The sequence below is a fragment of the Ochlerotatus camptorhynchus genome, unplaced genomic scaffold (genome assembly GCF_037179485.1).
Source record: "Ochlerotatus camptorhynchus isolate MF236.1 unplaced genomic scaffold, CSIRO-AGI_Acam_v1.1 ptg000146l, whole genome shotgun sequence".
Taxonomy (NCBI): domain Eukaryota; kingdom Metazoa; phylum Arthropoda; class Insecta; order Diptera; family Culicidae; genus Ochlerotatus; species Ochlerotatus camptorhynchus.
In genome coordinates this window covers 1,075,799-1,102,114 of record NW_027040636.1, presented here as the reverse complement: position 1 = coordinate 1,102,114, position 26,316 = coordinate 1,075,799, and the positions used below count along the sequence as shown (strand labels likewise).

The window sequence follows — 26,316 nt, the reverse complement described above, 5'->3', positions numbered from 1 at the left end:
TCTACGTGATATCACATATGCATAAACGGAAATTCCTTTCGAAATCGGTAGATTTTTTCATAAAACGTACGTCATTTGTTCATACACAAATTCTATGGTCGTTTTACGTGATTCTCACATATGAAAAAAATAAATGAGTGCCTCTGTCATAATGGTACCCAATATTATGGCATTACAATGTGCATATTTACATATCAGTAAAAATCTTGATAATTTTGTTTTTGCGTGAGACAATTTCGTGTTGTTAGTATCATAGCTAAATAAATTATGTATAGATAAACTTTTTAGAAATACCATGGGTATGAATGCGAGTTAAGCACCTGCTCGATTTTATTTCCTCCCCATGTGTATATTAACCGCATAAACATATATTGGAACCAAGGAGTACTATAAAATCATTTGAAATGCGAAATCAAGGGTACATTTTATTTGAACCGGAATTAAAATCATTTTAGACGATTATGAATTCCATCGACAGCATGACGTCGCTTCCACGTGATAATTCAGTAGCTATCTCGCTCACTGACATGAGTGTTTCCATGGATGAATCACGTAAATCTTACGTGAAAAGTACGATGGAAAAAATCTATGTATGTTTTCACGTAGCATTGACGTGAAAATTATGTAGAGCGTAGGTAAAGACTGAAACGCGCAAAAATTGGTCGACAAAAAAAATGTTTTTTTCAGTAAAAATTCATATCACAAAAATCTTCTTATTTTTCTTATATATTATTTATATATTTTTAAGGAAAAAATGTTCGTTTATTCTTTTGATTTGCCAAATCCGAACTGCCGTGCCTTCCACTTAACCCCTTCCATTAAATTTTACACAGTGGTTTCATCAACCTTTTTCTTCGCCGAACACCAGTTAGATTTAAACTGCTGCTCGTTTTCATGGAGTTATTAGTTTTTTTGAGATTCCGTTTGATCAAGGCCCAATACGGTTCGATAGGGCGGAGTTCTGGGCTGTTGGGAGGGTTGTGGTCTTTGGGTACCACAGCCATGTTGTTCGCATCGTACCACTCGATTGCCTTTTCTCATAGTGGCAGCTCGCCAAGTCCGGTCAGAACAGCACAGGTCTATTATGTTGCTTTAGGAATGGTAGGAGCCGCTTTTCCAGGCACTCCTGGACGTAGATCTCTTGATTGATGGTTCCCGTAGCAATGAAAATGCCGCTTTTTAGACCACACGTGCATATGGCCTGCCAGACGAGATATTTTTTCGGAAACTTCGATAGTTTGATGGTTTTGAAAATTTCAGCCACCTTCCCTTTTCCTGATGCGATAAAACTCCTGTCCCGGAAGCTACTTGAAATCCGTCTTCACATAAGTTTCGTCGTCCATGACGACACAGTCGAACTTTGTGAGCAGATTCGTACACAGCTTTCGGGACCGCTGCTTTGCCGACGTGTTTTGTTTGTAATCTAGGGTCACCACCTTCACCTTCTTAAACGTCAACAACCCGGCTCATTTCTTGGCCCACTGCACAGTAATATGGGAGAAATTGAGCTTGTCAGCGACGTTTCGGATGGAGAGGTTAGGATTCCGTTTATATTTCACCACCACCTTCTTCGTCGTCGCTGCCACGTCCGGATTACGATTTCTGCCACTTCCAGGCTTCCTGGCGGTCGACAGACGCTCCCTGAACACTTTTAAAACGTTTGTCACGGTCGATTTGGCCGCATCCAGCAATTTTGCCAACTTGGCGTGTGAGAACGTCAGATTCTCTTGATGCGCGAGAAAAAATTTGGCACGCTGCTCCTCTTGCTTGGACGTCATTTGGAAAACTGGACTCAACTCATTTGGAAAACTACACTCAACTTCCAAATGCAGCATTTCAGGTTTTTTTTATGCATTTTTAACAGAAATACACCAATTTGAAGTTGTACAATTTTGGCGCGTTCCAGACTTTACTCAGTACGGAAAACAAGATCGATGGAAACAAATTCAGGAAAAAAAGTCAGGTTAAGCAAGAAGCTAGAAGTCAAATGGAACACTACCCTATAGGTCTTGTCCATCCGAACACCTTTACCAAGCAGTCAAGTCACGACGCGAGCTGCTATCACATTTTCGATCTGAGAAAGACTGATCAAAACATTTTTGTTTTTGATGGGATTTTAACCCTAAAGGTCAATCCCAGTTAAAAAAAAAAACGGATCAATAATTATCAGGACCCTCATTTAATAAATACTAAGCACCGTACTCACCATGTGGTGAAAGTGGCAGCACTCCGTCCGAGAGCCTTGTTACATGAAGAAGTACATGCAACCAACTATACTGCAAACAGTTCCTTTCTCGCCATGATTCATCAATTCAACGAAGTATCTGACCTATTTGACTTTGATATCAATGCCTCCAGATTTCGTCATCGTTTTCTGTCGGCCAAATTTTAATTTTTAATGAGTGACTACATTTAGATTTAAGTGTTTCATTGAGACTATCAAGTAAATGTGGAAAAGCTCAGGCGTCCACCTCTTAGTTCGCCTTTTTGTATGTGTGTGTGTGTGTGTGTGTGTGTGTGTGTGTGTGTGTGTGTGTGTGTGTGTGTGTGTGTGTGTGTGTGTGTGTGTGTGTGTGTGTGTGTGTGTGTGTGTGTGCGTGTGTGTGTGTGTATTCAATCTAACCCCCACTGGCCGGCAGTGTTATTATGGAAGAACTCTCTCTACAATGTCGCATTTATGGTCATTGTAGACAGCTTTAGTCCGGGAGTTAGAAGGTGATAGCTCTATTGCAGATCCAGCAACCCATTTCAGAATATCTGGAGAGTCACGCCCATTCCGAGGTTACTTTCACTCACAATAAGCCCCGCATGTATGCATCACCGTTATCAAATGGATATTGGTATTACATACACGCTTCCAGGTTCGAAAATATATTTTTTCAAACCTGGCATGTATTTAGTTTAATTTTGATATATTTTTTTTAATAATTGGAAAGCTCTCACCATATTCTGCTGTTCCGCCGTCTTTGATTACTTCTTTTGGAATCCCTTGGACTTTTTCTCTAACGCTTCGTATTTCATTCCGTGCTTCACCGGCAATTTCCTTCCGTAGATCGTCCTTGTTCTAATATGATTCCGCCTTTTTTGGCCGGTTTCATTGATTTGAAATTGAATTGCAATGGTGATCTCACGTCCAAAGTCGCTGGTCCACCGAGCGCTCCGTGTGCGAAAAGAGAATGAAAGAAATACGAAAGGGATGAGTTTCAAGAAGTGACAGTTTCATCAGATTCCCCAACTAACCATAGTCAAGCAAATTAAGAATATACAAGCTATTTGCGACTGTATGGTTACTTGGGTACTCGGTTGCGAAGTGAAATATTTCTGAAAGTGATGCGCTATATTTCTCAATGTTTTGATTTTATCCTAACGTTACCTCCACAGACAAGCAGACACAACACATTGAACATTTATCATTGTAAACTCTACCGCCATCTGTCGTATATACTTTGATGGGCAATACACTCAACAGATGGTTGTAGTGTGTAAACGTCAAATGCTAGGGAATTGATTATGTGCACCACAAATGGCGGTACTACCAACTAAGAAACATTTAAATTGATCGTTAAAAACGATTTCGATGAAGGTTTTAAGAGTGTTATGTCTGCTAGTCTGTGATCATACCTTCACCACAGACAAACAGACATAACACATTGAATATTTCACACTGTAAAACATCGTCGCTAAAACATTACCGCCATCTGTTGAGTATACTGTGATGGGCACTACGCTGAACAGATGGCGGTAGTGTGTAAACGTCAAACGCAAGGAAATTGACTATGCGCGCCACAGGTGGCGGTACTACCAACTACGATTCTTTTAAATTGTCCGTTAAATGCTTGTCCGATGAAAGTGATCTTCAAATTCCATGTCTTTTTTGGGTTATTGTTGAGGGGGGGGGGGGGGAGGAGGGGGTTTACATACATTGCTTTTCCTTATTCCTCATTGTGTCGCATTCTTCATTGTGGTCACGCCGTGATCCACCTTTAGCCACTGACTTGGTCCTGCTTGCTGCAGGACCAAAGTGCCACACCGTCCGAGGCGACAATGAGCAAAAGCACGACAGCAGCGCTCTTTTATATCTTTTCAGGTTCAAGCAGAACGATGTGCAACCGCACCTGACAGGATTTCCCGCAGTTTTTTATGAATGGGGCGGAGCAGAAAGTTTCTTTTGTGCAGAATATGTAAAATAGGAAGGACTTTGGATGTTAATATAATTGCATATATAGGAGTACCAGATATGTTTTAACGTCAGTTGTTGGTAATTAATCGAGTGTATGTCTCCTGTTAAGCAATTTTGTTTGAAAATGTTTTCTCTGCATGTAAAAAATTAATTGCTTATACATAATTGTGGTTTGCTTAAAATTTATTTCCCGGAAAAAAATGATCGTCAAAGTCCATGTCTTTTTCGGGTTATTTTAAGGGGGAGGGGGAGAGGTTGTTTAGGGGGAGGGGATTTTATATGCACGTTTTTTCAAGTCTCATTTCTCATTGTGGTGGACACGCCGTTATCCACCTTTGGCAGCTGACTTGGTCCTGCTTGCTGCAGGACCTAGTACCACGCCGTCCGAAGCGGTAATGAGCAGAGGCAGGAGAGCAGCGCTGATTTATATCTTTTCAGGTTCAAGCAGAATGATGTGCAACCAAGTGGTATTCGTTTATTATGACTGGGTTTGGGAAAAAGGCTTATTTCATGAAAACAGTGATAAAATTATCATTTGTACATTTTCAAAAGTTTAATTACATAAAAATTGGAAAAAAAATATTTATTTCATTAGGTTCGTAATGTAATATCCTGTCGATTGGCGTATTTGGATTTAAATTTCATCTATAAATGACAAAGTTACAAGCGTTAAAAACCTAACACTCCTTCACCACACATATTTTTTGATTTGCACCCCAGTATAGTCGACAAAGACGTAGTTCTCCGTCAAAAGTCGTTATGACAGCTATCCATATTAAATAATCCGTTGGAGATAACATCGTCAAGATTCTCTCATCGACTTTCTCTTTTGATAACCACGGTTTTGCAAACAGATATCATGCTAATTATGTCACATAGTTTAATAAAGGAAGTTCTTATCTAGCATCCGAAACATCAAACACATAAGGGAATGTTTTTGTAATTGAGTTATTAAGGAAACATAAAGTCGATCAAAAGAATCAATCAATGCAGAACTTTCGAAATGTTCATCTAGATTTCGTTACTCATTATTTTGATCTGCACCCCTATATACTAAAGCCATTCAGTAAAAGTATGGCACTGATAAGTTAAACTATTCCCATTTTGCTTAAAATTTAATCAATTTGACATTCAACTCAGCTCAATCATATCGAATGATTAAAAATTTATTATCTCTTGCTAAAAAAAATAGCATCTGATATTAAACCCAGTTTAATCATGGTTGATTAAATTTAAAGTTATATTGTTTGAATAAATTTTAATCATTATTGATTCTATTTTAATCATTTTTGATTTAATATTAATCTTAATGATTGAATTTCAATCAATTTTGATTATATCAGGCGTAACCTTTGATAACGGCTTAAAAGCTTTTGTAAATAAACTTTTTAAGGCTCTTCACACGCAAACCGAAGGACGCTCAGGCAAACCAACAAAATCATCGGATAGGGGCAACTCTCACCTTTCCGAAAGTGGTATTGGTTTGCATGGGCGTACTTTGGTTAGCGTGTAAAGCAATCCTCTGCCAAGAAGGAGGGTTGCTGAAGCCACCACCATTGGCCAATTGTTCATAATTAGCTTGCTTAATTTATAAATTAATGTAATAAATATTTAATTCCTACTAGTACGCGCTTGTTGAACATTTATCACGATTATTTTGCCGCGCAATAAATCAATCATCTATGTGCACGGAGCATAATTTCTCAATGTTTGCATCAGCTGTCTTAGATTGGCAGATAATCGAGCCAAAGAACCAACAACTTTGGCTTCAAGCAAAATGTTCGTGGATGACGTTTCTGCCACCGGAGTGGTGTAAAGGGCCTTAGAAAGTTTGTTTACAAATGATTTTGTGCCGTTATCAAATGTTACGCCTGATATATTAATATTCTAAAATAATAAAATTTAAAACTGAAAAGACATTTATCACAAGTGATTATTTCGAATTAAATCATGCATGATTACTGCCAAATTAATCATGGCTTGGACTCAATAAGGTGAAGCGGGAAATTGCATACTTTTAAGCTTTTTTAATTTAATTTATTTTTGAGTGTGGACGTCTGTCAAAATTAGTTCTAATCGAACTGTCAAAATGCACTGCTCAGTTTGATTGGAAAATAATTTTTCAGTTTTCTTGTGACAGCCGTCCATACCTTTACTTGAGGGCTTTGCTGTACACTCTCTTTGGCGTCACCCTTTTAAAACATGTAAATGTTTTTTGCTCATATTTCTACGATTTAATGACCGATTTTCGATCCTTAGAGGTAATTTCAAGCTGAAAATTGCATTAGGTCCTAAGTAACATTGACAGATTCTCTTCGTCGTCTTTGTCTTTGTAACCTCACGGCCATGTAAAGACATTCCCAGATAAAGACTGGACTCGGAAAAAATGCGACTCTTTGTTTTGGGTGTAACTTTTTATCGCATGGGTAAAAATTAATGAAATTTTGGGTAATACTAGTTTAGGGTGTTATGTATATGTGTGCAAATTTTTATCTCTTTCTGTCAAGTAGTTTTCAACATGCATTCGAAACAAGAAGAGCTACGCCAGCAAATCTTGGGCGCGGTGATCGATAATCCTGGTCAGTCACACAGATGGATCGGCAAAAGGCTTGGAATCCACCATTCCACCGTGTCCCGCGTTGTAAAGATGTTCCAGGAGACGAAGACCATCGAGCGGCGCGCTGAATGCGGCCGAAAACCGAAAACGGAATACCCAGAGAAGGCGCGGAAGATAAGGCAGTACTTTAAGAATAACCCGAACCTTTCCACCCGAGACGTGGCCAAAAAAGGTCAATTCGTCGAAGTGGTTCGTCCAGCAGACCATGAAGCGGACTGGGCTACGTGTTTTTAAGGTCAGGAAGGCGCTAAACCGGACTGACAAGCAAAACACGGTGGCCAAATTGCGTGCGCGGAAGCTGTACCGTGAGTGGCTGGTCAAGCCAGGCTGTCTCGTCATGGACGACGAGACATGCATCAAGGCGGACACCAAACTAATCCCCGGCCTCGAGTTTTTTGTCGGTACGTCCGGCATGGTTGTTCCGGAAAAGTTCAGGAAGAGAAAGATGGACAAATTCGCGAAGAAGTACCTGTTGTGGCAGGCGATCTGCGAGTGCGGACGGTACAGCAAGCCGTTCGTTACAACCGGCACCATAAACGGGCAGATTTATCGAGAGGAATGCTTGCAGAAGCGCTTGCTGCCCTTCCTCCGCTCTCACCGTGGTCCCACGCTGTTCTGGCCGGATCTCGCTTAAGCCATTACGTCAAGCCTGTAATGGATTGGCACGAAGCGAAGGGCGTTAATGTGGTCTCGAAGGAGTCGAACCCGCCAAATACACCAGAACTTCGTCCGATCGAAAAGTTTTGGGCGATAATGAAGAAGAAGTTGAAGAAAAGCGGAAAAACATTCAAAACCGACTTTGAAGAAAAACTGGGAGAAATTGTGTAAGGAAGATGGAAGAAGCTTCGTCCAAGATCTCATAAGCAGTGTTAAGAGAAATGTACGAGCATTCAGCTTGGGGGAGAAAATTCAATAAATAAATTATGCCAAAACATAGCTAATATATAGTTATTTAATCCCTGAAAATTTGAGAAGTATTCGATTTAAAATGAATTTTTGGTGATCATTTTTGTGTGTCTCATTTTTTCCGAGTCCAGTCTTTATTTTCAGCACACAGATCGATAAAAGAAGCTTTTATCTAGTATCTAATACGACAAACACAACAAGAAACGGTTATGTGCTCAAGTTGTTAACGAAAGAAAAAGAGTTTGTTCCAGTTTAAAAACATCCCTTTAATATATTAACATTTTCGTTTGTTATCTCTCGATTGCGCGTGATCTATCTTTCGGTTGATACGGTACCTAACCGAGCAGTGAATTGACTGGTGGAGGTGGAGGCGGGCCGCTCAGTGTCACCCAAGAGGATAATGTGTTTAAAATTTATAATTTCTTATAACCTTTAATTTTACTTCAAATATACTAATCATTAAGAAGAACTGAACTCAATAGCAATGGTCACGGTCATGCTGATTCAAGCAAATTGGTTTCCTTAGTTTTGAAAAATGTATCGGTTTTTATGTATCATCTGAAAGAGGTTCGTTTTCTGAGCACAACGATTCATTTTCAAAAACATAGACTTTCATCTAGATTTTTAAATCAAGATTCAAAGCAAAGCACTACTTCAGCCAAATCGCCCATGTTGGGTCTATCGAGCAGAAACATAACATAAATCGATTGTTTTAGTGTTAACAAGTCTAGTTTAGTTCAAAAGCTACCGAACGAAGTTAATAAGAACGCCTGATATGAATGTTGAAATAATATGAATTGAATGAATATGAATTATCTTAAGAATCTTATCTGAAAATTCCAAGTTATAAGGAGTCATGGTTAAAAAGTTATAGCTTACGTGCATTTTTTTCCTTCGTTTACAATTCTTATAGAGTTTTTCCTCTGCAAAACAAATTGTTTGCGGCTTAGAAGTTATCGGAGTAAATCTGAGACAAAGTATTCTCCAATCAATCTAACTCATTTTGCAAACTCATCCCGGGTCTGAAATGTATAGCAAAATCTACCTTATCCACTTGCGTGAAAAGAATGAGTATATTTTTCTCTTCCTAATGAAGCCAGAGCCAACAGAACGAAAATACACAAACAACAACCTCCGTCCCAGATCTCGCCCACATGAGTTTGTGGTTTACAGTGTGCAAATTACATTCGCAACCTCTTACTCACCTCTTGAATCGTAGTAGTCATCCTCATCCTCGTACTTGTCTCCTTTCACCTGGTTACTGTGGAAACTGCTGGTAGCGACTAGCACAAGGAGTGCTAGATAAATCCCTTTTATCGGCACCATTTTCACTTCACTTCACTGCAAATCGCTATCTTCTTGGTATGTATATCTATCTAGCCACAAAAGCTAGGGAGTATGGATACCGTTTCACTACTTTGAGGTTTCGAGCCTTTTTTCACTTCACTGTCGAGAAAAAGCCGCTTAATCCTCGTACAAAAGAACTACACTATCACCACGGTTGAAAGTAAAATGAGTCGAAGAAAGAATATTTCTTACGTTAGAAATAATCCTGGAAAAGTAGAAAGAATAACACTGAGATTCAACTTTTTCTCTTAGCACATAAAAGCACACCATTTAAACATAGAGAGCACCTCTCTGTAGAAGTTGTTTTTCCTTTTCTTCCCCAAACAACCCGGTTGTTGAAAAGTTTCGTCGTATGGCCTCGAGGTCCAGCATCAATTTTCGTCCCCGTTGATCGACACTTTTCACACTTTTAATTAATTGAGCTCGGGTAGATAACTTTGTGCAAGAAATTCAATTTTGCTCATCGGACTTTTTCGAACGGAGGGGAAAACATGAAAAAAAAAAGCGAACACAAGAAATGACACTCTCTAAAGTTTTATTTTTCTCCGCCTATTGATGGATTTTCACTGCTCCACGGCGCGTTTGGACACGGCACTTTACACACTTCGTCGCTGCACACAGCATACAGTCTAGCGGACAGCTATTCCTGTCGGACAGTTACGGGCTATGGCATTTCCACATTTCATCGGATCCTCCACAAGCGCACACAGACGTGGAAAACACACAGTATCGGAGCATCGTCTCTTGCATGCTCACTGGCAGCGTTTGATTGGAACCCAAGAAGAGTCGACCAGGCAAGAGAAGAGTTCAGGTCACCACCACAGAGCAGCAACGTGTTCAACGACGACGATGGCAGTTGAGGACTGCACGGAATCGGCGAGCAAAGCACTATGCAAGTGTTGATGTAACCACTTCTGAAGCGAGATAACATCCAGTGAATACAACCAGTTCAGCTGGATTTTTGCTCCACAAAAGTGAAAGAGAGCTCCCTTCCGATGATAAACGCTCTTCAGAGGATTAATTTCCGCACCGAGAGTAGCAGCGTTGCCAAAACTGGAAGGAGCGATTCTAGATTCTTGAAGGGCAATATTCTATCATAATACAATCCATTAAACGCAAAACGCGCCGAAACCTTCGCAGAAATTGTCTCCATCGAAATTCCTATGGCCCGGTTTGTTTCCAATACATAGTGTCGAATAATGCAACTGCACTACATAGTTCAATTTACATTTGCAAGCAATCTTGCTAATAAATTTCAATTACCATTCCGACAATCGAATGTCTACCGTTTTATAAATAGGTGATTCCTGTGCTGTTAATCTTTATGCCTGTGGTGGATTTTTAGCTTTTATCAACATCGTGTTATTCAACATATAGCGGCTAATGGAAGAAGCCTTTTCAACCACAGACATCATAATTTAATCGGTTAATCGTCACCAGTCATTCAGTGCGGTGTATGGTACTTTTTCAGGTCAGAGTATGTCTACGGTGTTGTAACGGGATCTGCACAGTAATGATCCTTCTGTTTGTTTCTGTACTTTCTAGCAATGATTATATTTCAAACGATCTTATTATGGCTGTTTTCATAAATTTCGTAGAAGAAGAATGGTAATTCATCCCATGAAATAAATAATCTAACAGCTCTTCAATTCGATTATAAAGTTTTTTTTTGATCACTCGACAACTTGTTAATTATAGTAGTGTTAAATATGTTATGGCTCTGCATTCGCTTTATGCTACTATCTGTCTTTTACCCAATTAGCTTAAAAACTTGAGAAAAGGCAAACGAAATTGCTTGTTATTTGAAACTAAATCGTCCGAACATGGCATTACGCTTTCGGTTCTGCTGAAAGCAACATATCACTAATGCGACACAACTTTAAAATCCATCAAAGAATGTCTCTGCCTGCTCAACACTGCATTGTATATAGCCTCATAGGAATTGAGTTGCCTGTCTGCTGGCAACTCTTTTCTGTTACTGCGCTCTGAGCAGTATTTATCATTGCTTTCACGCAAAATGTCCATATCCAGATTCAAATAAACGATTAACAAACACAATCACACGCATCAGGTTACTCTGTACGAATCTGCAATGAAAACAATCTTTCATTTTTATCATTATCACCTAAACAATGTACCATTCACAGAAAGTATAGGCAGTAGGTGCACATCGATTAGCTTGAAGCTAAACCAAAATAAACAACTTTGTTCCGAGCACTGATCTCAACTTGTCAAAAAAAAAAAAAAGGGGCACAGACAAGAAAAACCAGTTTTCACGGCCCACTCATCAGACAGCATTCACACATTGAATCGCCACACAAACTCAGATCGCATCGCGAGCTAGATGCGAAAGGTGAAGCCAAAGCAATATGGTGCGGATAGTGGAAGTGGGATGGATGAGTCACACCAACACTTGCTGCTACTCTTGGCTCGGCTCTCCCGCAATATGTACACACAATTTCTGCTATTCGTTCGTGACCACCAGTTTCTGTTTCTATAGCTTCTTTTTCCATCCACGGGCTTTTGATTGCCTGCTGTGTTTGCCACTCACTCGGTACGGGTACCATTGTTTGTGTGCGTGTAAAGCCATCGTCGTCGGAGCAAACTGCGGAAAAGGCACAAGAAGAATTTCTTGTTTCCCCCGATGGATACGACAAAATTCTGCACAAATTTCCACTATTTAGTTAACTGCGTAGAGCTTAATGAATCTTTGGAAGTCCTTTGCTGGCTTAGTGCTATTTAATTGCCATTTTCAGCCCAATTTGATCAAATACACACCGATTTATAAGGACTTTTGCCTCCTTCTGGCAAGCGAAAAATACGGAACAAACCGCACGGACAAACTCTTCGGAATCGATTGAAGAAAAGACAAGCACGCATAGGCAATCGAGGGAGCAACGTTATGATGGCTGCTCAGTCAGGATATCAACTTTGTATGGCTCTCCCACTCACACCTACCCATTCACGCACTGGTCTTCTCATTCCAACTCTCTCCCTACACAAAGAGGTTACTGTCATTCTTTATCTCCCGACAGGTAGCAAAACGATATATTTTTATCGTTTCCAATAATGTTCCGACAGGTTTTTCGTTGCAGGTTGTCGCTGTTGAACCGACAATCGAATATGAATGAGTAAATTGGCAGCATTATACCAACAATCAATACGAAACTAACGATTTTAAATTGGCTCACTACTTGACTTGCCTATTGGTCCCAAGCAAACGATTAAGGTACCCCATTCTAGTCGAAATTCTACTACTACACTATGTTTGTTTTGATTCGCTATGAAAGTTTGACAGATAAAATGAGGGGTTAGTGGATTTTCCTATGTTTCGAGGGGTGAATCGATTAGCTTGGGACCGAAGAGAGTATCAGAGCTGAGCCAAAAAGTTGAGCACGTTATTTCGGGACCTTCAAGTCTTAGAGTTACCTCTATGGCATTACATAGTAGAATCACAAACGAAGTGACAGACGACTTACTGGCGAAGAAATCAATTAAAATAATGTGGTTCGCTGTAATAGAATTTTCTTAGAAGCTTGTGCCATCATCCACCAGATGGGATAGTATTTTTGTTTTGGTTTTGCACGAAGTTGATTTTGTGTACAATGATTCTTTGACAGTGTGCAAAGAGTGTATATCATTTTGTCATTTTTTTATGCATTCCAGTTTTGAGTAGAGTGAAAGAGATAGAACCAAAACATTCTAGTACATTTGGTGAAAATGCTAGTTCAATCCAGTAGTAGCAACAATCAATACGAAACTAACGATTTTAAATTGGCTCACTACTTGACTAGCCTATTGGTCCCAAGCAAAGGATTAACGTATCCCATTCTAGTCGAAATTATAGTACTACACAATGTTTGTTTTGATTCGCTATGAAAGTTTGACAGATAAAATGAGGGGTTAGTGGATTTTCCTATGTTTCGAGGGGTGAATCGATTAACTTGGGACCGAAGAGAGTACTAGAGCTGAGCCAAAAAGTTGAGCACGTTATTTCGGGACCTTCTTGTCTTAGAGTTACCTCTATGGTAGTAGTGTTGCCATGTGGTACAATCCACTGGTAGTGGTGTTGCCATGTGGTACACTGAAAAATTGCAATAGCAGGTTAGTCACCAAAGTTTTCGAGCCGCTCCGTCTGTCACTTCGTTTGTGGTAGAATCCAACTGAAATTTATGCGTCACTAGTGGTGGGAAATAGTACTAGTCGATGGTGATACATTTATGACAGCCGGTTCAAATTCCAGAGATAAATTATTGAAACAAAAGTTGAAAATGATTATGAATGATACAAGTAGGAAATTTGTCAAATAATGTAATGTTATGTAATTTTTCATTGCAATGTCATTGAAAGATAATGAAAATGCGTTCTTTGATGCACAGATATTATTTAGGATATATTTGTATGATTGCAGATTCCCATTCCGCCGGCGCCGGTGGTGTTGTGGTAAGCGTGACTGCATTCTCACTCCAATGGGTCTGGGTTCAATCCCAGCCGAGGTCAGTGGGATTTTTCTGAGGCATAAAAATCTCTGGTCACGTCTTCCTTCGGAAGGGAAGTAAAGCCGTTGGTCCCGGCCCATGTGTGTTTGAATGGGTGCGATATCCTACGCAGGTGTGGAAGCTGTCTTCCTACACATTCAATTGCCGTCAATGGATGGCAATTCTTATGAGACAACGAAACCCTACCCAAGCTCCTCCCCTTTTCCTATCCTTCGACAATGTACCCCTCAAACCTCGAGTAAGCCGCGAGTAATCGGCCCAACTCCTACTAGACATAGAATTAAGTGAATTTTGTTAAAAAAAAACAATGAATTATCGGCTCCGTAAAGCTAACGCGATTGAGCCTTACAAATAAACGAACTAGATAAAAAAAAAATGGATGGCAATCGATGTCCGTCGGTGATTGGCACTAGATTGCGGAACAGAGACCGACGTTAAATAAAGGAAAGATTCCCATCCCGAAATCGACGTTCAAGTCAGTCTGCTGGATATGCTGGATTATGTTGGGGACTCGGTGCCAGCGGATTGAAGGGAATGGGTTTGTGCTGCAAAGTTTCCATCCCGGGGAGCGGCCACATGAAAGTAATCTCAAATTACCCCACAACAAACTTTTGGACTTTTTTTTTTTTGCGTTTATTTATAAGACCCCCTCGCCTATTAGGCATTGCTTGGGCCGATGAGCATTATTAACAATTAGAACCCTTCCCGCTTTCATTTTTCAAATAAAACGTATTATTCCCTATTTGATAAGTTGCATTATTATCATCTACACAATCTGTTTGCTGACCAGTCTTCTGGGTGCACTGATCAGCACGAACTTTCTTTTTTTCGTTCTCCTTGTGTTTCGACAGCCGGCGTTTGTTGGTATTTTCAATTTGATCCTTTGTTGCGTTTGAGGAGCTGGTGCTAGAATTTTCGTCGTTGCTTTCAACGTTTGAAGTGTGATGATCCTTGGTGTTACGCTGTTGTTCTTCTGCTGAGAACCCGGTGAAAGCAGAAGATGATTGACCCGATGTCGTTGGCTGCTTTTGTTCGATATCAATCGACGGGAAATCAGCGAGACTGAATACCCCCTCGGTTGGTGGAGCTGCTGGAGCGGTGCTATTGTTCGATGTGGCTACATCCAAACATTTCTGTTTGGGATGTGCTGCTCGGCCACAATGGCGGCTCGTTTTTGGTTGCTTATCGTACGTTGTGATGTACGATGGAATGGTGCTTTCGAGTCGCATTCGCAAAACTCGAACACCGCTCAGGAATCCTGGGAAGTAGTGCTTCCATTTCTCATGTCGACTGGAAATCACTGTCCCGTACTTTGACATGTGGTTCATAATAGTGGCTTGTGGCCATGCCAGAGGAAGGTCATGCACTCGAACGGTCACTGCTTCACAATCCACATATATCGGGATTTTGAACTCACTCTTCGGACAGAGAATCGCGTGTTTATAGTTGTGCGCCTTTTCATAGCGCAAGCCCACTTCATTGTCTATCATCTCAATAAAAACACAATTTCGGACGTTATGAAACTGAATGCATCTAACGTCCGAATATTGAAGCCTTATATTGTTCTCGAAGAATTTTTGCACTTTTCCCGCATTGGGACGAACTGGAAGGACACTGAATAACTGAAGTCAACAACAAGTGTGTTTTTACGAACTACACTCATTTTCGCTACAATATTTCATACAATCAATACGAAACTAACGATTTTAAATTGGCTCACCACTTTAGTAGCCTATTGGTCCCAAGCAAATGATTAACGTACCCCATTCTAGTCGAAATTCTAGTACTACGCAATGTTTGTTTTGATTAGCTATGAAAGTTTGACAGATAAAATGAGGGGTTATTGGTTTTTCCTATGTTTCGAGGGGTGATTCGACAAGCTTGGGACCGAAGATAGTACCAGAGGTGAGCCAAAAAGTTGAGCACGTTTCTTTGGGACCTACTTGTCTTAGAGTTACCTCTATGGTAATTCTTTCCTACTCGTTAAATTTTAGATCCAAGTACGGGAGCAAAAGATGCACTTTTCATCAACAGCTTCCATTCAACCGATGAAACATTAAATTGAAGACAACAAATCAAGAAGACTGGTAGCTCTTCCATTTTCTCATACACAGCAAAAAAATGTAAAATCGATCAACGTAATTCAAGCTGATGTATGAAATAATGATGTAATAGCAAAACGCAGATACAATATTACATCAATGGATGTAATTTTGTTCGCAAAATCGATGTACATTGTACAATGTGATATTACACAACCGATGGATTGACCTGGTTGCAGCAGTTTCGATGCAATATTCAACAACTTTTTTTGCTGTGTACGAACGCTATTACGAATGTTTATCGACTCCTGTTTTTACAAGTTGTAACAAATAATTAAGCTCTTTGCAAACAGCAGCTTAAGCGCCACTCTCCGAATCGAGAGAGTGCTGACGCTGATCAATAGGCCCGGCTGGAGGCTTTCTTCAGGGCGGGTCAATAATGCTCAAACACCGATCCCAATTGACGTTTACGATGGCCGATTGAATTTGCTTCAATACTACTAAAACCAAATGAAATTTAAAGATAACGAAATGAAAACTATTCAGCAAATAAAAGAAAAACTAGTCTATTAAACCCTGTCACCCAAAGTAAAGGCATCAACTCTCCAAATCGAAAAATGAGCTACTAAGCTTTAGAGAAAGTTCAACGACTTTAAAGTGCACTATATTATATAGGATTTCAATCTTCTCTTAAAGCTAGGGTGACGTCACAACTATGTACAGAGATCTTCGAGCTCATAAAAAAAAGAAGTTCTGACCTTGATTCGGTGGATCCAAAAGGGGCGATGACTTACGGGGTTTCCCACGGCGGATGTCAACAGGCAGGCCACACAAACATGCAGTGGCACGGAGAAGGGTCCGATTCCTGTCGTGGACCTTCCGGACCGTGCTCCGATCCCGTAGCCGGTTCAAATCAGACGAACAGTATCCAACACGTGTTCGGGCAGTTGAAGCGTAATACCCGAGTCGGACAAGATATCGCTATCCAGGACACACACCGAGTCGAACCGTTTGGCTGATGTCGAGACAGGCAATGGGAAGCTTCCCGATTGCCACAGTTCCAACGACGGCTACTACTGGCGCCACAAGCTATCGAGGTGGTTGACGGATGCCTCGAACGATCAATCGTGGAGAAACTTGGATCGGGCGTCGTTGAGTGGTTGTCAAATCGGTCTCACTTCGGTGAGAAAAGCTTCGTCCCATGGTCGAAAAGCGGGTATGCACTACGGATGCGCAATCCTGTGCGAGGTTCGGTCCAGCTCGCAGGCTTCCAAGCCCCAAACACGCACCCACGTCGCATCACATCAATAGTGGGTTAAATCTGTTCAACATGCGTCAAAATTTAATTAGTGCGCCGTATTCACTTGATTTTTCTAACTTTCGAAATCTTACCCGACTTATTTCGTAGCAGAATTCACAATTTTAATACTGAATTAACATTTGACCCTGTACACAAAATTAACTTTTTAGCTAACAATTCGGAAACTCATTTCACAAATTTACCTTCAAGTACAATCAGTTTTTACAATGTTGTTATCCTTTTAAAGGAATTCTAATTTGAACTTGATTCACTGGCTTATTACCGATCACAATTAAATTTTCTGCCAAATCTGGATTTTAGGCGCACTTTTTCAACTAACGACTTTTCTAGATGACGGTCTCCACTTTAATAAAATTCAAAACCCAAACCAGAAATTCTCTAACTCAAACAAAGCCTGGAGGCTGAATAATTGGCATTCCATATGCAATTGTTAAAGACCACCAAATTGGGGCTACCTAAATCATCGTGTATTTAATATTTATTTTCTACATTCCTCGAGAACGTTATGAGATCTGAGTGGAACTCACCGAATAATTCACGCGCGAGCTTTTCATCACTCTCTCAACCTGCCAAGAGATGGAGCAAGTTGCTGCAGAAAAACTTTTTTATCGAACGAGAAGCTGCATAGCTAATTGACAAATCCAAGTTTCAATCGGCCACCGTGGCGCTGCAATCGCAGCGGTGATAAGTTCAAAATAATGTGTTAAACTGAATACATTTTTGAAATTTCAACCAAAAAACTATTATTTTGTATTTATTCTAGCGAGTTTCTGTGGGAGTCAAAACATGATCCGAGCAAAGAAGTAGTACTCGTAATAATGGCATATAATTCTGAATTTTATCGTGCTTTGTTTCGTCCACCGACTAAATCTATTGCCACTTAAAAATTAATTTCAGTCGGTGTATTAATCAGCAGATTAAATCGTTTTTCGTCTGGTGCTACACCGAGCAATCGGCCTATTTAATAGTTTTTCGTCGATGGATTTAGTCGGCCAACTTTGTTTAATCGGCAGATGATTTGAAACCTTAACATGTTTTCTGTAATTTAACTGTCTTGAAGTAGGTTTTTATTTAGGAACAATGCATTACAAAATAATTTTATGCATTTTGTACAAGGTTCATCCATGCTGACAAGAAATTTGCATGAAATTACATTGAAATTAAACAATTGTGCAAACAATCAATGAAATTGTCAAGGGCTGTCACAGACTTATCACCGTCGGTTAGTGCTTATTCCTGCCACCAGGCGCGCAGGAGTTTAAGTTGGATTTCTCAATTAAGGGCGGTATTCAAATCAAGGTTGCAAAGACTCATTTCAGCTAAAATAATGTTTTTCGGAATAATAAAACCAAAAGATGGTATGATGGCGAGGGGGGCGACTCTATCTACGATGCAAAAAAGATTGTGTTTTGCAGTGGCTAGCTGCGCGCACGCTGAGTAGATAAAAAGAAGATTGATGACGATTCTGAAGATTTCCTGCAAAAAGATGATGAGCGATGCAAGTAGATGCGACAAATGAAAGAAGATTTTTCGAAGATTGATTCGCTAGTGTGAGATTTGTTGAGCATCCAATCTTGAGATTTAGATGTGTCGCCCCCCTCGTATGATGGCATGTTTTACTTGTAACTTACAAGAAGAGGTTACAAAGTGTGCGTTGGAAACATAAAACCTGTGAATTTTGCTTTCTATGAGTCACAATCAGCGATTTGCTGATCGCTGAGTGAGTGAGTGAGTGAGTGAGTGAGTTTGTGAAAAATCGCTGATTGTGACTCTCATGAAGTGAAATAAACAGGTTTAATATGTCAAACACATTCTTTGCAACCTCTTCTTGTATCCTACAAATTCAAAATTTGATCATGGCATCTAATTATTTCATAATTTAGAAAAACATTGTTTTAGCTGAAATGAGTCTTTGCAACCTTGATTCAAATGTGGTTACAATGTTTCAGCAACGCTTTTGGAGAGCTTTGAGTGCATTGGTTTATTTCCTTTAAATTCCGTTATAATTGCTTATCTTTTGACAGATACGCGTATTTCGTCTACTACTTGCAGACTTCATCAGTGCCAAGTACTCAACACCTCTAAAGAATCCATCTTTTATCTACGAGTTATATACTAATCAATAGGTACTAAAAATCAGCAGGCATCCACTGCCATGTCACAATTTACCTAACCAGGTACCTAGATCTAGTCTCCAACAGGTGGAGGCATGCTACGATGTGTGGTTTTAGGTATCATGGAACCGTTCACAGCCACCAGCTACTGTCCCCGTCCAGTCTTGGGCGTATCCAGCGAGGCATCCTTCAGATTACTTACAATCTCCCGAGGGGGGCGACACATAAATCTCAATTCTAGATGCTCAACAAATCTCACACTAGCGAATCAATCTTCGAAAAATCTTCAATCATTTCTCGCATCTACTTGCATCGCACATCATCTTTTTGCAGGAAATCTTCAGAATCGTCAGATATCATCTTTCTATCTACTCGGTGTGCGTGCAGCTAACCACAGCAAAACACAATTTTTCCTGCATCGTAGATAGAGTCGCCCCCCTCGCAATCTCCGACACTCAATGCAAATCGCAGGCACACTTACGCTAGTTACAAAAAAAACACACCCGTGCAAAGAAACGGATCAAATAAACGTCAGTCTCGCGAAAGCACACCCGTCGTCGTCAAACGGCAAAAAAAGGAATCGGTGGGCAATTATGTGATACGGATTTCCAAAATCAACCGGGAATGCACGAATTTCACCACACCCAACTACGAAACACGTTCAGAAGCACTTTTGGTACACTTTCGTTCGAAAACACTTATTTTTTTTTTCAAAATAGTTGCGAGTGAACCAACATCATCACCGCGTAAATAAACTAAAATTAAAATTATTACTCGCGATGTCACAAATTTCTGGACCAGGAGAAAAAATCAAACAACGCAGATAGCGTCAAATCTTCCGTTGCTTGCAAACATGATGAATCATGTTTTCTTTCTCGATTCTAAAACTTCTCGGAAAGCGAGAAAACCACCACCCACCACTATGAAAGCTAATGTACGCACCAAACAGAGAAGAAACTTATGACCAGGGCGTCACAATATCAGCTTCAATCGACCAAATCGATGCGACGAAGAGACTGCTGGCTTTCTTTTTCTGAAAGTTGAACAGCTTCGCAGCATTCTAGAACCTTAGTCGGCGTGCACAAACAAATCTGGATCAACAATAGAAAAGGGCCCATCAGCATTTGTAAGCAAACCGTTCCGAAGCCCATTCCTCACAAATCGAAGGCCGCCCACACAAACCAACACCATCATCGTGTAGGTAGAAGTTTCCCCTATCCGATGATGGTGTTGGTTTGCGTGGGTGGCCTTCGCTTTGTTAGTAAAGGGCTTTGGAACGGTTTGTTTACAAATGCTGATGGGCCCTTTTCTATTGTTGATCCAGAAATGTTCAATCGCTTTTCTCTCTTTCTCCCGTCCAATGGTCTTCCTTTCAAGCTTCGATGAAACGGATGAGCGAAAGAGCGCTCGACTTTGATAGTGTTCTCTTTCATGAAACACATCAACAGAGGTTTTTATTAAAGAGCCTGAATTTTAAATTCAGGCTCTTTAGTTTTTATGACGTATATGACGGAAAATGAAATAACACATTTCTCGCGTAACATTTGAAAAGGGCCTATGTCCAAAATGTAAACAATCCAGAAAATGAATTGTAAATTTTTCCGCCAGTATTTAATTCCTATATAAATAAATTGAAGTATTTTAGGCATTTATATTGTTCACAATAACAATAGTAACTATATCCCAGTACACAACATCCAAAACATGCGAAACGTTTTCAAAAATACATGAAAATCGATAAAAATTTAATATCACAGTAATAAGCCTTTTTGTGAATCTTTAAATGGTTAGGCCCTTTTTGTTAAGCCGTTGTGCTTGTCATCATAAATTGTAGGCCCTTTGCTAAGCCTTTTCTTAACGTCAAATAAATCATCGGCCCTGCCTCAAGCAGTAGGGCCTAGCTTTGATTTGAAATTTTTCAATCATCGGCCCTTCTACGTCGCTAGGCTTATGAATGGAACCTCATCGAACGAAAAAAAAATATATGTTAGGCCGTTTTAGCATGAATGATTGGAAAAATTTCGTGGATCGGCCGTTTTTAAAATCAAGTTATTTTCAATGATTTTTATCGATAATGCGGAACATTCCTATACGACTGGTAGCTAATTACCAGTGCTACAGAATGGTATCAAAAATCGGTTTGTTTACATTTTGATCATAGGCCCTATTCAAATGTTACACGAGATTTAAAGCATTTCTCACGTGAAAACACTTGAAGATTACACGTAATATCAGTGCTAACATTTGAAAACGGCACAAAAGCCATTTGTAAACAAATGGTTTGTGGGCCCTTTACTCACTACTTGAAGTACACCCACGCGACACAACAGCAACATCGGGTAGGGGAAATTTTCCCCTTCCTGAAGATATGCTGTTGGTTTGCGTGGGCGTTCTTCGGGTAGCGAGTAAAGGGCCCACAAACCATTTGTTTACAAATGGCTTTTGCGCCGTTTTCAAATGTTAGCACTGATATGTTTAATTTATCTTCCATCCACATATTTATCTAAAAAGAAATTAACGAAAACGGGGCATAACGCATTTTAAACAAATTGAAAGAGCGGTGAGAGTGTTCGTGAAAGGGGATTGAAAGCCATAATGAGGTTTTGTTTAACTAGAAAATCGACGTTACTTACATTGAAAGCGATGAGCAAAGCAACGACGAGAAGATCCAGATTCCTTCTAAGCATGCTTCTTTTTCATTATCATTTCTTGCTGATAGCGAAGACAACAAAAAACCCTTCTTCTGAGGATGTAATCTTTGCTATCAAATTCGTTCGAAGCATTTACCTTTGAGCGGCAGATGACGCGATTGTACCTGTCTCATAGCGTTCCCTAATAATCAAATACCATAAACGAACTGTATCCCGGATGGGTAAACTATCCCTGAAATGGTTTGGATGATACCCCGAACACGTCGTTAAGCTCTCTTTTATGGTTATTTTTATTAGGGTTTGTATGAGAAAATGGAAGAGTTGCCAGTCTTCTTGATTTGTTGTCTTTGCTGATAGTCTAGCTAGGCGTTATAGAAATGAAGCGTTGAACACGTTTGTATGAGAGAAACAAAACTCGAGTTCATTTTAGAGCTTCGAAAATGTAGAGCCCTGCTTTTGACACAACCGTATCCAAAGGCGTTCGAAACTCGACTCCTCGGTGAACCGGGGGTTGCGATCCGCCATATAAAGTTGACGCTCTCTAAAGTGAACCCTACACGATTGCTTTTATTGACAATAATCGTATTGTCAATACATGCTATATTGACGTCAATATATCGAGATTGACAATATTTCTGAATTCACATCATCAATATTATAGTCAATAATTCCCCTTCGCGTCAATATATTGATGCGTGTGGGGTTTGCTTAAAGCAAACCCCACACGCATCAATATATTGACGCGAAGGGGAATTATTGACAATACTATTGATGATGTGAGTTCAGAAATATTGTCAATCTCGATGTATTGACGTCAATATAGAATGTATTGACAATACGATTATTGTCAATAAAAGCAATCGTGTAGGGTTCACTTAATACACGTACATGATTGTTATGAATAAGCGAATTTCGTGGGTTTAACGGATTTCACGATTTTCAATTTTGACTTAAGTGCTATCTCGCAGAAGGTCCCGAAGAAATGTGCTCAACTTTTTGGCTCATCTCTGGCAGGGTTGCTTCCACTCACTTGCTATAAAAAAATATTTTTCGGAATTATGCAATCATTAGATGTTATAATGATATGTTGTACTTGTAAGTAACAAGAAGAGGGTGTAACGTATGTGTTTGACTGATAAAACCTGTCAATTCCGCTTTCAGAGCGTCACAATCAGCGATCTTAGGATTCGTGAGCGTTCACTCAGAGTGAGCGCTCACGAGTCGTAAAATCGCTGATTGTGACGCACTGGAAGCAATATTGACAGATTTTATGTGTCAAACATATACTTCATGACCTCTTCTTGTAACTTACAAGCACTAATTAGCACTATACTATTTCATGATTTCATAATTCCGAAAAACATTTTTTTATAGCAAGTGAGTGGAAGTAACCCTGCGTCAGTCTAGAGTTTGTCTGATTCACCCTATTTAGAACAAATCACCAGACGAAAATCCAAATGTGTATTGCATGCTATGTATACTCTGTGTCTGAGTCTGAAGGAGATTTTTATCCGTTTTTGGTCTTTCACACAACAGAATTGTAAAAAATATAGGATTACCAGTGTGATCTTGCCAGCAACCGTACGCCATTGCCCTGCACAGGTGGTGGCTTTTCATCACATCACATCATGTGATGGGCAGGTAAAGCAAATAAGAGAGTTGATGTTTTTCCATATTAAATCTCCTCCATACCAAAAATTCATGATTCTTTTTAAACTTCTGTCAAACCAGTAATTTGACTGACGTGATTATGAGTTTGTAAAGTTTGTTTGGTGTTGGATGTTTATGATACCGATTGATTTTGTCCATTTAATAGCAAAACATATGAAAAATTTTCACGTATCAAAAGTAGCCTGTCGGCCTATATTTTCGACTGCGGTTTGATGGCTATATGGCGAATATTTTCTCCAATCCTTCATGGTCGTTTATATGGTTCTCATTACACACCATAAAGGTGTCCGTATTGGATGTACATCACATCCTATTGTTATATACTATATTTATTTCATACAGACATGTTAAGACTCGCTTACACCAAAAAGAAGTTTCAAAAGAAGTCCCGTTCGACGGTATTCCAAGACACTCTGGGTGGGAAAGTGTTAAGTGGTTACTAAGTTACTAAAAAATGACCTGTTACCAGTCCTGCAACAGCGATGTTGACTCGTTTTTCGCATTTTTTTTCAGTTTGCTTGTTATTTAACTTACGGTTTTCAGCAGACATGTTCAAATCAGTGCGATTTTGGTTATTCAAATACTATTTGACTGTTTTAGAGGCGAATAAACACAGGATGGTTGAAACCAAACAAACAAACAAAACTATTTTGCTACAGAATGACAAATTTATCTTTTAATAGGCGTATATGATGCATCTAAAAAAATTAATTAATTCAATTCACTTTGTTTTAATTGTAGGACCTGACAAAATAGATGTATGAAAGAAAAATACAAAAACTTCAAATTAAATATGGAAACGCAGCTGCGACTTCAAAACACAACGCATAAAATGAAATAAAAAAAGAACTTATGAATACCGATATTTAAATCGAACCTACCTGCTACCAAATTCATCCTAGCTGAAGCGCATATTCATGCTAATATCCGTGGTTACCGGCTTAACCTGTTCGCCACCGATCCCTGGTCCATCTATACTGACCACTCCGTTGGATCGATAGAGAAGTGATTTGTTCTGTAATGTGTGGATCTCCTTCTGCAGTTTCATGTCATACTTAGGACCGAAGTTTTGTTGCACCGTCGTAATATGATTGAGCAATGTTTGCGCAGCAATCGGCATCAACTCGGTCGAGTTCATCTGGGAAACATTTTTCGCTGTCATCATCGGTACCATGGCGGCTGATGGTTCTTGCTGGTGCTGATTGTGCATCACATTACGAATGATGTTTGCAAACATTTCTCGGTTTTGATTGTCCGCGGTTTGACCGATTTGAGTCAACATATCTGCGAAGGTAACCAGCTGCGGTTGAGCAAATTGTGTCGGAGGTCTCCAGGGGCCATTAGAAATCAAAGGTCCAGTAGTGCCTTGAGATTGCAGCGACGACGATGGCTCAATGCACTGTCGCAAATCTATGATTTGTCTCTTGTTCATTGGAACGCTGCTGCGCTGTGAGAAGCGCTGAAAACTTGGGTTGAAACTAGCCATCATGTTAGGATTTTTACCATACTGATTACGGTAAGTACTGAAAAAGCGCAAACATAAATTTAAGTGGAAAAAAAAAATCTCAATCGAGACAATTTTAGGCTTGATACTAACTTGTTCCATTTGTTTTTATTCTGATGGCTGTAATAATTATTGTTCTTCTGTCGCTGACCCTGATTGTTCATCAGGCGCTGATTGATGCGATTCCTGGCATCGACATTTCTGAAATTTGCGTTCTCATTTAGCGAGCCAATCAGTTGTTCAGTGTTCCGATCGAAGACGGACTTGACCGTCATCAACGGCGAAGCACCAGTGAGTTTCTTCGAAATCTGATTTTCCTGTGATGAACGCATGTGAATACCATTTTTCTTCTCATTCGAATTGAAATTGCGACACTCTGGGTTAGAATTCTTTTTAGTCGGAACTTGAACCACGTCATAGATTCTTTCAACCTTGACAGAGGTGTCTTTCGTTTCGTTATCATTCTCATCATCGTCAATTTCCATTTCCGACCCTATTGGACGCTTGAAATAGGCCGGTTCTGAAGAATCGGCCGGTTTCGGCAGAGGGCTTGCAACGATTCCCTTTTTTGCAATGTAATCCTCTGTAGAAGATGCCAAGATGTTAGCTGTATGAAGTATAAAAAAAAAATGTTTTCTTACCAAGCGAAATGCGCAGCACTTTCGATAGCTTGGAGCTCATATTGGAAATTTTTTTTTTCTTGAAATCGTGTAACTTGTAAAAACAGTAAAAACGAATCACACAGAATGATTATGGAAATAAAATATATCAAGCTGAACATTGCATTAGGTTCTAAGTAACATTGATCGATTCTCTTCGTCGACTTTCTCTTTCGTTAATAACTTGAGCACATAACTGTTTCTTGTTGTGTTTGTCATATTAGAAGCTAGATAAAAGCTTCTTTTATCGATCTGTGGGTCGACAATACCAGACAATATATTTACATGGCCGTGGGAAAAGAAAGAGAAAGTTGACGAAGAGAATCTGTCAATGCTAATTAGGACAAAATGCAATGTTCAGCTTGATACATTTAATTTACCGTCAAAATTAGTAACAAGCGATCTAAATTCTCGATGAACATTTCAAATGGTCCTTTGATCGATTCTCTTAGGCTCTGAACCATTTGGTGGATTATTTTAACTTTTGGTTAAAATTTGACAGATGGAAAGTTATCGATTAACCCTGCTATCCGAGCATGGTTATTTCTGACAGACAAGAAGTTAAATTTTGACAACCGTGGCTCGAAAACCGGTTGAGCGACAGCACAGGGATTTTCGAACATAGAAAATAACTTTCGAAATGTCACTTTTAACCACGAGTTAAATTTAACTCGGCAAATGGTTCACAGCCTTAAACGACTTTCTGTTATTGGCGTTGACGGCACCGTCGAAAAATTTGCTCTTCCAGCAAATTTAGATAGTTTCTTATGGGAATTTTCGGTGGAGTGAAAGGATAGTACAAAGT

General features: G+C 39.7%; 2 protein-coding genes across 9 annotated transcripts in view; both read right to left on the bottom strand.

The window, feature by feature from the left end:
* Cals (calsyntenin-1) overlaps positions 1 to 11,931 on the bottom strand; it is a 296,934-nt gene extending 285,003 nt beyond the window's left edge. For 3 of the 5 annotated variants that reach the window (XR_010517613.1, XM_065221660.1, XM_065221663.1), the window contains exons 1-2: positions 11,829 to 11,931; positions 8,909 to 9,255 (exon numbers count right to left, since the gene is read on the bottom strand). Coding sequence is in view for 4 of the 5 variants with exons in the window: in XM_065221660.1 (XP_065077732.1) it covers positions 8,909 to 9,029 (121 nt within the window). In the remaining variant the exon portion in view is untranslated. Of the gene's footprint in view, positions 1 to 8,908; positions 9,256 to 9,337; positions 11,712 to 11,828 lie in introns of those variants that run through there. The other 2 variants (XM_065221662.1, XM_065221661.1) reach the window with 2 other exon arrangements.
* LOC135700996 (uncharacterized) overlaps positions 1 to 25,710 on the bottom strand; it is a 101,669-nt gene extending 75,959 nt beyond the window's left edge. For 2 of the 4 annotated variants that reach the window (XM_065221696.1, XM_065221694.1), the window contains exons 1-3: positions 25,494 to 25,710; positions 24,946 to 25,435; positions 24,230 to 24,871 (exon numbers count right to left, since the gene is read on the bottom strand). In XM_065221696.1, coding sequence (XP_065077768.1) covers positions 24,247 to 24,871; positions 24,946 to 25,435; positions 25,494 to 25,533 — 1,155 coding nt within the window. In that variant the 5' untranslated portion in view covers positions 25,534 to 25,710 and the 3' untranslated portion in view covers positions 24,230 to 24,246. Of the gene's footprint in view, positions 1 to 24,031; positions 24,093 to 24,153; positions 24,872 to 24,945; positions 25,436 to 25,493 lie in introns of those variants that run through there. The other 2 variants (XM_065221695.1, XM_065221693.1) reach the window with 2 other exon arrangements.
* Between the last annotated feature and the right edge of the window lie 606 nt (positions 25,711 to 26,316).